The sequence below is a fragment of the Canis lupus genome, chromosome 26 (assembly GCF_003254725.2).
Source record: "Canis lupus dingo isolate Sandy chromosome 26, ASM325472v2, whole genome shotgun sequence".
In the NCBI taxonomy this organism is placed as follows: domain Eukaryota; kingdom Metazoa; phylum Chordata; class Mammalia; order Carnivora; family Canidae; genus Canis; species Canis lupus.
In genome coordinates, this window is record NC_064268.1 from 38,127,218 (window position 1) to 38,138,670 (window position 11,453).

Sequence of the window (11,453 nt, forward strand, 5' to 3'; positions counted from 1 at the left end):
GCGTGGGGCCGCCTGGGTGGCTTAGTCGGATAAGCACCGACTCAGGTCGTGATTTCAGGCTCGTGACATGGAGCCCTGCATCTGGCTTCGCGCTGGGCAGTGAATCTCCTTGGAGAGTCTCCCTCTCTGCCCCTTCCCCCACTCACTCTCTCTCTCAAATAAATAAATAAATAAATCTCAAAAAAAAGAAGTGGTAGAGACAGAGAGGAGGAAGTACATGTCTATACTGGGTGTGTACATGCAGATGTGTGAATACCTGCGTGCTTGTGCCTGTGCGTGCATGTGATGGTGTTTATGCAAACCACGCCTACAGACACATAATGGTGTGCTGAACTATGTAGTTCGCGTGTCGCGTGTACCCTCAGGGTGTCTCCACACGCAGTGTATACATGCGCATGGACATACAGGTGCGCCTATTATGCATTGTGTGTGTGTGCGAGAGGCTCTGCGAGCGGCGATTTGGAGATTTGCACTAGAAGCTGGTACGAATGACCCACACCCTGACCTACACCTATTACCCATCTGACCTACACATACAGAGTCAATGCTTTTTTAGCAAGAAGAGAAACACCCTGAGGCTGAGGCTGGCCTCTGTGCTACGCCACGCGTGGAAACTAGAGACTCAGGAAGGAAAGCAGCTTGGAGCAACCTCACTGAAACCAAGCAAGAGCCATGTTCCAAGAAGAGGCTGGATAACCAAAGAGAGACAAAAAGGCAGGAAGATGGGAAAGCAAGGAGAAGAAATCACTGGATTGGATCAATGGGGAAACAGCAGGGACCCAGAAATGGGCGCTCCTGGAAGAGGTAGGGGTGGGAGGTCTCAGAGGTGAGGAGCGAGAAGCAAACACAGACTTCTCTTTTTCGAACCTTTAGCCCTAAAGATCCAGGTAAGGCAGGATCAAACCCTGAGCTTGCATTGGTCCCCTACGGGGCGGGAGAGCTCAAGCGTGTGGCTGGGAGGCCCGGTCCCCGCGGGGCCACCCTGCTGCTGGCTTCCCGAAGCACCCACTGCAGCCAACAAACGCAGCCGAGACCCCCCTCCGCCCCGGTCCACGTAGCCCTGCATGCACCTCAGAACCTCCCGCAGGGACCACAGGAGGTGAGCTCCATGGTGATCCATGGAGGGGAGGCCAGGCGGAGAGGCTCAGTAATCTGCCCAGGGTCACTCAGCTAGCTAGGTCCCAGGGACACGCTTCCCCCAGGGCAGTCTGGCTGCGGCGTCTGTGCTCCTGCCCCCATGAATGGGATACGGGAAACGGAGCTTGTCCTGCGGCTGCTCTCCGGGGGCCTGCGGGCACTGGCCTCACCTGCTTTCCCCGGCTCCGAATCCAGGGACACCCACAGCAAAGCAGTGAGGCCGCTGGGTGGCTCGGGGCTTTAGCGTCTGCCTTCGGGTCAGGCCGTGACCCTGGGGTCCCGGGATCGAGTCCCACATCGGGCTCCCTGCAGGGAGTCTGCTTCTCCCTCTGCCTGCGTCTCTGCCTCTCTCTCTATGTGTCTCATGAATAAATAAATAAAATCTTAAAAAAATGTCAGGAGCAAGTCACTTAACCTATGCAGGTAGCAATTCTTCATCCGTAACATGGGATGGCGATCCTAATGATAATAATAGGGGCCATCCTACCTCCCTTAGAGTGTGAGGAGCAAGTGGAACAAAGTGTGAAAGTGCATGCAGATGTGAGGTTTTTCACTATTATTATTCCTGGGCTCTTAAACTAGCTGAAAAACCGCTCATCCTCTCCACTCCCCTACCTCACCTCCCAAGGTATTAAAAACTGTTAAGACCTCGATTTAGACAAAATGTTTCTAACCCTAGATAATTTCCACGGATACAGCTTGCCCGAAATACAAAAATTCCCTTCTACAGTGAGACAACATGAAACATTTTCAAAAAATTCTGAGAGTGAGCTGTGATAAGCTGTCATTAGTCCAGATTTGGAGGCAATTCGGGGGGTGCCCAGAGCTGCTCGGAACAGCTAATAGCCGTACCAAGTACTCCACGCCCGCCCGCTTTTCTGTTCCCTCTCAGTCCAGTGTGTTGCCCTCATACTCTCTCCAACACAGCCCATTCCACCTACATCTCATGGCCTGTTTTCACGGACCTCGCTTTTACGCATCAGGAGAATCTGTAAGACCAGCATGAACCCTCTGCAGGCTCGGGAGGAGGTAGTTAGTGAAGAAGCAAGAGAGCCCACGCATTGGAGGGAACGTAGGAAAATCCGCAGAGCAGCCAGGCATCCTGCTGCAGCTTGCCAGCCTGGGGCGGGGGGGTGGGGTGGGGGGCGTCTTCTTGGGAGTCTCATCTGGCAGCTGCGGAAACCGGGTCTTTAGATGGATGTTTCCACCTTTAAACAAGACCGTTTAGTCCGTATATAATGAGCCTAGAATTACATGCAAAGTTCCCATTCCTTATGCTTTTCTGTCTAAACGGTCTCGATGTTTTACTTTAGCCTGTATAACCCAATTCCAAAGATAGAATGAGAACAAGCAGGCAGCAGCTGGCTGGGGTACATAATGGGTAGCAGGTGTGTGGTCGGGAATAGGGACATTTACCGTGGCAAGTAATCCCCAGAACATCTGGAACACAATCCCCTTTTACAAATGAGGAACCAGGGGCCTAAGGCCAAATTTCACTTTTTTTTTTTCCTCTTTGAGAAAGGGGTAATTTGCATGTATGTCTTGACTTAAGAAAAGTGAATACCCCAAAATCCCCAGTTGCAGAGCCTGCAGCAGCTGCGAGGGTCACTTATGCTAGAAACATCCATAAAAACGAGGGCCGACTCAGAGTCTCCTCTGTAGGTATCAGCACCTCTAAGGCATAGGCTCAAACTCGCCAGTTTTGCAAAGCAAAGCACTCTGCTGATTCTACGCATCCCCCCCCACCCCCCCCCACCCCACCCCCCACCCCCCCCACCCCACCCCCGACACTGCTCTCCTCCAAATAATCAAAGGGTTGAGCGGTGTTAATTAATCTCTCTAAAACTTGAGAGGGTAATTCTTTGAGTTGCTTGTTACGCAGACATCAGCTGAAAAACATTCAGAAGAACAGTGGTTCTGCCTCCGTGAGATTGCTAGACCCAAACAGACAAACTGACCCCTTCTCCGGCCTGTCTCTCCTACACATCCCCCCAGAACACCCCAGCAAATCCCCTACAGAACACCCCATCACCCAGATTCCTCTCGGCCCGTGGCTGATGGAGGCTCACACCTACCACCCCAACTCCCTCTTCCCGTTTTCGTATTTCAATGCCAGTGAAACAGCAGCCAGTACTTGTTTGGTTTATGATCTGGGTTTTTTTTTTTTCTTTTTTAAAGTACAAATAATAATTCTTTCAATATAAATATACAGTCATATGAAAAAATACTACAGAGTTACAACAATTGTGATCACTGTCCAGCAGGAACATATTTCATTGCTAATAGAGTCAGAGATCCTATTCTCCATAAAAATATGTCATTTTCACCTCTTTCTGTGACACGTGCGAGCACAGCCAAGTCCTTGTCCTACAATCGAGTCCTTTGTGAGATGATTTAAATATGCCGGTGATGAGTGTCTAACATACCCAGGAATCAAGGCTATGGAAGCGAGCTAGAATTTCAGTCCAAGAATACAACTGTCATAGACAAGGATGATATAAATCACTTCACCAGACAGTGAAAACACCTCGGATTTCACCCATAAATCTCCATCAGGCAATAAATTACTTACAAAAAAAACAACACAGAACAGAGCAGCCCGGGCATGTTTCTCCCGACTGTAGCATGAAGTGCCCCGGCCGTCGAGCACCCCGGCGCCGGGAGGGAGCGCGTCACTTGGCCGGAGCGGACCGCAGGGTCCCCAGGATTCTGTCCCAGTGTGTGAAGTAGGGGGCGAAGTTGCAGTTAAACTGCGAGTGGTGCAGGTCGTGGTGGGCCACGCCACCGTACCAGCCAAAGGGCACCAGCCTGTGCGTGGACCAGGGGAAGTCGTAGCCGGAGTGGTCCTCCACGGACAGCCAGATGTTGAGCAGGTGGAAGGCCAGCACGCTCAGCGGGTGGCACTGCAGCAGCACCACGTTCAGCACGTGGAAGAAGCCCAGGGAGAGCAGCTCCCAGGCGCCCATGTACTGCGTGGCCAGCGCGAAGGAGGCCGCGTGCTGGTGGTGCAGCTTGTGGAAGGTGCGATACAGCCAGGGCACCCTGTGGTGCAGCACGTGCCAGGCGAAGACCTCGGCGTCGAAGAGCAGCAGGCAGCCCAGCACGTGGCGCGCCAGCTGCAGCAGCTCGGGGGCCTCGCGGGGCCAGGGCGCCGGGCCGCGGGCGCAGTGCAGCAGCGAGGCGGGCAGCAGCAGGGCGACGTGCTGGCACACGGTCCGGCCCAGGCAGCCCAGCAGCTGGCGCGCCGACGGCCCGCAGTCCGGGTGCACCTTGTAGCGCCGCAGCGCGCGCACGCGGGGGCACAGCAGGTCCAGCAGCACGAAGGGCAGGCAGCAGCCCAGGTAGGCGGTGATGGAGAAGAGGACCGCGAACGGCGGCGACTGCGCGAGCGCGGCCCGGGCGCGCACCTGGTCCCAGAGCGGCTGCAGGAGGAGCTGGCCCGGCGGGCCCAGGGCGAGGGGCCCCGAGCTGTTGTGGCTGCTCATGCTCGGCTCTGACGGCCGCGCTCGCCCGCCGCCTTTTGTGGGCGCCGCGGCCCCGCCCCGGTGATGTCAGCCTGGTGGTGTCAGCCGCCCCGGAGACGTCAGCCCCGAGCTGGAGCTGGAGCTGGACCTGCAGCTGGAGCTGGAGGAAGACCCCCCAGGGCCGCCCCGGGGCGCATCTCCGCGGCCCCGCCCCCGCGAGGTCAGCCCAGAGCTGGAGCTGAAGCTGGACCCGCGGGAAGACCCCTCCCCAGGGCCGCCCGGGTGCGCATCTCCGCGGCCCGCCCCAGCGAGGTCAGCCCCGAGCTGGAGCTGGAGCTGGAGCTGCAGCTGGAGCTGCGGGAAGAGCCCCCCAGGGCGGCCCCGGGGCGCATCTCCGCGGCCCGCCCCAGTGAAGTCAGCCCGGAGCTGGAGCTGGAGCTGGACGGGCAGGAAGACCCCCCAGGGCCGCCCCGGGGAGCATCCCCGGCCCCGCCCCGGCGAGGTCAGCCTCCCTCGCCCCCCTCCCCGGGCGGGGCTGGAGCTGGAACCGGAGCCGGACCCGCGGGAAGACCCCCAGGACCTCCCTGTGCGCATGGCGTGGGGAGGGGAGGGTCGCCCCGAGTGCGCGCGGCTGGCGAACGGCGACCGCGGGGTACGACGCGCGGCCCTTCCGCGGACCCGCGAACCCCGACAGCCGCATCCCTCCGCGTCCTCACCCCAAACAAGACGCAGTGTTTCCGCCGCCGCCGCCAGGAGCTTTACGATCCGCGCCAGTCCCTGTGCGTTTCAGTGCAGACGTGTCATTTTCTCTTTTTTAAAAAAATATTTAATTAACTAATTGATGAGAGACAGAGAGGCAGAGACCCAGGCAGAGGGAGAATCAGGCTCCCCGCGGGGACCCTGGGGTCACGCCCTGAGCCCCAGGCAGACGTTCCACCGCTGGGCCCCGGCCCTCCTGTGTCTCCGCGCTTCCATAGGGGCGCACCTCCTGGCGGATCTGAGCTGGCGGATCTGACCTGCTGGATCTGAGCTGGCGGATCTGACCACCTGCGAGCTGCGCATCCTTCCGCAGGCGGGAACCGCGGGGCGCCCGGTTGCGGCAGGGGGTACAGCTCAGGTAGAGGAAGAGGACGGAGGGCGCGATCCGTGAGGAGCTCTGGCTCCGGCTCCCCCGCGCAGGGACCCCCGCGGGGCGCGCACAGGCCCGCTGCTCCTCTCTGTGGCGTGCAGGGCCCGACCCGCATCCCGACGGGCAGGCCCGGCGACTGGGCAGAGACCTGGGCTGTGTGGCTTCAATTCAAACAAACAGGGATCCCTGGGTGGCGCAGCGGTTTGGCGCCTGCCTTTGGCCTAGGGCGCGATCCTGGAGACCCAGGATCGATTCCCAGGTCGGGCTCCCGGTGCATGGAGCCTGCTTCTCCCTCTGCCTGTGTCTCTGCCTCTCTTTCTCTCTCTGTGACTATCATAAATAAATAAAAATTTAAAAAAAAATTCAAACAAACAACAAGAACAACAAACCTCAAAACACACAGGTGCTGGACTTGAACACCCAGATCCCACCCGGATCTGGCTGCAAAGCCGCTGCACGCCCCACCCCCACCCGGTTTCCTCCTGGGCAGCGGCCTCCAGGGGCTGCAGGTGCAGCAGAGGTCCCGCCCACCCTGCCCCCTCGACCCCATTCCCCTGACCGCGGCTCCCCGCTTCCCGCTCCCCGCTCGGTCGACCTGGGGCTTCCCTGGGACCTGCTAGGAAACCATCTCCGCCTTTGACCCCAGGCGGCTGACCCAAGGGTCCCCTAGAGCGTGGAAGTCGGGGATGAACGTTTTGAGGGTGGAACCGCTCCCCACTGATTCTAACTTTGCCTCTCCTGTCCCTGTGAGGCTGGGGTACAGCGCACCACTTCTCGAAGCTTTGCATTTTTTTTTATCCACCCCCCATCCATCCCCACCGCAGGTCACCATCTCATGAGGTTCTTTCAAGCATTAAAATGGGAAGACAATAATAATTAAAGAATGTCTGCCAGGCATTAGCTAAGTGCTTCAGTTGAAGTGATTTCATCCAGACTGGGAACCCCAAGCTGCCCAGAAGCAGCGTGGCTATCCACGTTGTGGCCCTACAGGGGCAAAAGCAGAGTGTCTGGCACACAGCAAGCTGGCAAAGGAAGACACATATTATTTTAAATGTGTGCTCCACATTTCACCTGAAGAACCGAGGGAGTTTACAATGAAAATCAAAGAAAATCACGTAAAGAGAAATAAAAGGATAATGCCACATATTATGAGGAAAGAATAAATACAACAGAAATATAAACCAGTTTACGGACCCAGAAATATAACACTCTATGGGATGTGTACACATATGCATATGATAAACCATAAGCCAGTTCATAATACATGGTTATATACTGAAATCTAGTAATGTGTTGGCTGCTACGCGTATAACCTAAACAAGCCAGTTCCCAATTCAGAACCTCCTGAGTGGTGTGTGCCCCTGCCCCGACCCTGATGGAATACACTATTCCCTAGACGCCCATTCCCTGGGGCCTCAGCCCCTGGCCATGCTGCAGCTTTGTTTTCTTTAGAACCTCAGTGTGCCAGACAGAGAACGTTATGATATTCTGCTTGTATATTGATGAGACAGAGATTCAGAAACAGCTCTGAGCTTCTTGACCATCAATGCAAAAACAGGAGGAGGGGGTATTTTCTGACTGCTTGGATATCTAGATGGTAGCAGAGCTAGGGATGGCGCAGGCCCCTGGCCTCCCTCGCTGGCGAGTGTCTAGGTCGCAGGCAGCCTGTAGGTTCAGGGCTCCTCTTCAGTCCCCCACCCCAATCTATTGCTCAGTCCAATTCACCTTTAGGGCAACCCAGGGACTTCCTTCTTTCCCAGTCCTGGCAGACATGGCTTGCCCTTGAACTTTGCATGGCTCAAGCAGCATCTCAGAGGGAAGAGGATGGGCTTGGTCTCCTTCACTCTTAGACCCTCGGCGGGCCCCAGGATGGCCAGAGCTCACTTTCTCCGACTTTTCGAATGAAAGGATTTGCCCAGAGGTAAATCATCACTCAGATTTGCCCTCAAAAGAAATTAAGTCAACCTGCAAATTTCCATTCAGCACACGCTGTCCTCTTCCCGAGGTCTCAGCAATCATGCTTGGGTGCTTTGGATACTCTTGTGGATTTTTTCAGTGGGTGGCATTGGCCAACATGCTTCATTTGCACTTAGCTGTTAGGTTGCTGTCAGGACTGCCCCCTTTGTGCCCCCAGCTCCAACCAAAACCTGTTCTTTGCCTTCTTTGGTTCTTCCATCCTCTATCACTAAACCTGTTCGAATATTCTCCATGGGCCAATTGCATCAAGTCCTGTGCAGTAAAACTTCAGTAAAACTTCCACTTGGCTCAGGCTCTCCCCTCTTGCTCATAGAACTTCGGAGAAGAGCCACTGGCGTCCCTGCCTTTCCAGCCCGTCAGCTGCCTGGGACAGAAGTCGGTGTCTGATATACAAATGCAACCATCTCAGGGACGTTAATCAGTTATAATCTCATCGTTGTCCACTCGAGGTCACAGGGAGGATGCAGAAAAAGTAAGCATGACATTACGGACAACAAAGACAGCATCACGTAATGGACCCAAATAAAATCGAACCCTATTTAGTCTTGACTAGAGTGGTATCATTTCCTGAACTGGCAAATGTGCACCTTTAAAAACTTCCATACACAAAACAGATTGAACAGCTTGCTGGGTCTTTTTAGGGCACAGGTACCATCTTTTAGGGGTTCTTCCCCCAGTGCCAAGCATTATACCTTGCATATAGTGAGTGTTCAAAAGATATCTGTGGACTCAATGCCTGTTTTTAAAGATACTAGCTCTAAATTGAAGCTTAAAAGTGAATTTTTTTTTTTTTTAGAGCACTGATTGATGTGGTTCAGCTACTTACCTACTGGGATGTAGGGTGGAACCGCTCCCCACTGGGATGGTTTTCCATAGAGGGGGTATTTACTGGGTTCTAGTAGTATTAGAACTTGGGCCATACTATTTTTGTGCTCTTCCAGTTGACTTTGACTTTCTGTGTATCATTTTTATCTTGGCATGGTCTTTCTGACAGGGTGGGAGGACAGGATTCCTTTCTTCTCCAGCTACCCTGGAGATCAAATCACGTCTATGAGTGCAGCTATCAAGTCTGTGTGTATTTAACATACTCTCGAAGTTATTTGGTACTACTCACCAGAAGATTCTGGATACTGTCCCCACCTCCACAAATAGAACATGTAGTTGGGGGACCCCTGGGTGGCTCAGTGGTTGAGCGTCTGCCTTCAGCTCAGGTCGTGATCTCAGGGTCCCGGGATCGAGTCCCACGTCAGGCTCCCTGCTTATCAGGGAGTCCGCTTCTCCCTCTCCCTCTGGCCCTCTCCTAGCCTGTGCTCTCTCTCAAATAAATAAAATCTTTAAAAAATAAAAATCAGAACAATTATTGACATCTAATATCACCTTTTGGGGGGGGAGGGTGTCACATTTTGAAAATATCTCCATAAATTAAAAAATAAATGAAGTAAAAAATACAGTATATTTTAAATACTTACATTTAATGCATTAACCCCTCTAATTCAGACATAAAATGATCTCCATTATTTGAAGATAGTATCAATGGTCTAAAGTTTGGTCCTTCCTAAGTGTGAGGCCAGGCTGAAGCCTTGCCCACTTCCCCTGCCTGTCTGAGGCTCCCAGGACTCTCTTACCCATCAGGCATATTTTTATCTTCATGTTGCATTTGGGGCACAGCTACTCTTTGAGGACATTTTTCAGATATTATGAGTTAGGCAAGAATTGGTCATAATCCTGGATAGAAATGACCAGAGACACGGTTGTTCTCACCAGTCCTCAAATTACCAAGTGACTCTCAGATCAAGGACCTTCTCTGCCATCGCCACCTGCCGCCAGAGAAGGGAGGGAAAGCCTCCTTAGGGAGAGATTTGGAAGCAAAGCCGAGAGAGCCCTCTGATGGCGACGGCAAGAAATGACTGTGTTCTCAACCATTTGGGGGCTTTGCCTGGGTGACCACAGCATCTTACAGCCCAAGTTGGGTGCATTAATTAGTCTTCTTGCCCTGGAGATCTCTGGGTATCTTTGGTGCTGCTCAAAGGAATATATATCAAACCTAGTTGAAAAGAAGAGTCAGACCTCCTACCAACCTGTACCAGGACCTCTTAAGGGACAAGCTCCTCTCCACTCAGCCAAAGATAAAGCAAGACTGTTTTGTTGGGATCCCTGGGTGGCGCAGCAGTTTGGCGCCTGCCTTTGGCCCAGGGCGCGATCCTGGAGACCCAGGATCGAATCCCACATCGGGCTCCCGGTGCATGGAGCCTGCTTCTCCCTCTGCCTGTGTCTCTGCCTCTCTCTCTCTGTGACTATCATAAATAAATAAAAAAAATTAAAAAAAAAGACTGTTTTGTTAAACAATAAAACAGGGGCACCTGGGTCGCTCAGTCCATAAAGCATCTGCTTTTGGCTCAAGTGATGATCCCAGGGTCCTGGAATCGAGCCCCGAGTCTGGCTCCCTGCTCAGCGGGGAGCCTGCTTCTCCCTCTGGCCCTGGCTTGTGCTCTCTCTCTTGCTCACTCTCTCTCAAATAACATCTTTAAAAAAACAATAAAGCTTCTGTAATTTTTAAAAAAAGGAGCTATGCAGCGATGTCAGGAACAAGAGGCCACCAACAGAGGCAAACGTGCAAGGTGCCAGGACTGTAGCAAGAACAGCTATGCAACGTCTAGCCTGCCCACACTGAAGACGACGCCCCGGAGGAAAGCCTGGGAAGGGGGGAAGCGATACACATGCCGGTGGGAGGGGCTCTACGAATCACCCTGCACATCCGTGTCGTGTCGCCCGGTGCCCAAAACTCTACTGACTCTTTCTCCAAGGCACAAGCGAGCCGAGATCCAAGTCCCCTGCAACGGCCCGAAGTCCTTGCGTCTGGGGCAAGCTGTCGCCCACTAGTGCCCGAGGGCAGCAGGCGGAAGCACCTGCCCAGCTCCCTCCTCCCAGCCCTGCCCGCGCATCCCGTGGCTGCTCAGCCCGAGCGGTTGCTTTGGCCCAAGGGGTTGCTTTGGCCCAAGTAGAAAGGGCAGTGTGTGTGTGGGGGGTGGGACAGAGACAGTGAGGAGCGGCACCCTCCCGGGCACGTATAGCCTGTGCCTCTGGTGCCACTGGGGTCTTTTGTGGTGCCTTGAAAACACAGGCTCCGCTTCAGACCTCAGCCCCTCCCAGGATGTCACTGTGCATCTAACTCCACTCAGCTGACTGGTGTGGTCTCGTTCTCCACACTGCTTGTCCGTCCACGGGTACATATCGACTCGCTTTATTCCAGGCTTTTGCTCGACTCTGGGTCTATAGAAACGGGTAAGATGGCTCTTTGGCCCTCAAGCACACCGAGTGATGGAGAGATCGTGCCAGATGCCCCCAGATCAATGCCTTGGGGACCTGATAGCATGAATGATTGGTCTCTGCCAGCCTGGCTGCCTCCTGCAAGGGAGGGGTTAGATGGACAGTCCCTGAATCCACGGTTCCTCCTGCAGCCGGCCACCCCCTGCGGATAGGGGTCTCTGCTTGGTCTCCAACCGACCTCACGAGCTCAACGGCCCCTGGGGTAAGGCTGAGAGCCACTGTGTCCAAAATATCCCCCATGCCCCTTAGGTTCGCGACCATTCTCTCCTTACCATGGGAAGGGCCCAAAGGCCCACGGGCAGTGTCAGTGAGGCTTTACAAGGAGAGGGGAGGGGAGAAGATGAGAAAGAAAAGCCTAAATCCTGCCATAAGAGACAGGCAAGTACAGAAGGGCCAGCAAATAAAGGAGAACGCAGGGG

The 11,453-nt window shown here is 54.3% G+C and overlaps 1 protein-coding gene across 1 annotated transcript; it reads right to left on the bottom strand.

The window, feature by feature from the left end:
• Window positions 1-3,271: 3,271 nt before the first annotated feature.
• Window positions 3,272-4,645, bottom strand: CH25H (cholesterol 25-hydroxylase). The gene has a single exon (XM_025441461.3). It carries the CDS (start codon window positions 4,620-4,622, stop codon window positions 3,810-3,812), a length of 813 nt encoding a protein of 270 aa, XP_025297246.1. The 5' UTR covers window positions 4,623-4,645; the 3' UTR covers window positions 3,272-3,809.
• Window positions 4,646-11,453: the final 6,808 nt, after the last annotated feature.

What these genes read in the sequence shown, in the direction of transcription:
- CH25H (XM_025441461.3), bottom strand. Translation starts at nt 4,622, where the DNA reads ATGAGCAGCCACAACAGCTCGGGGCCCCTCGCCCTGGGCCCGCCGGGC.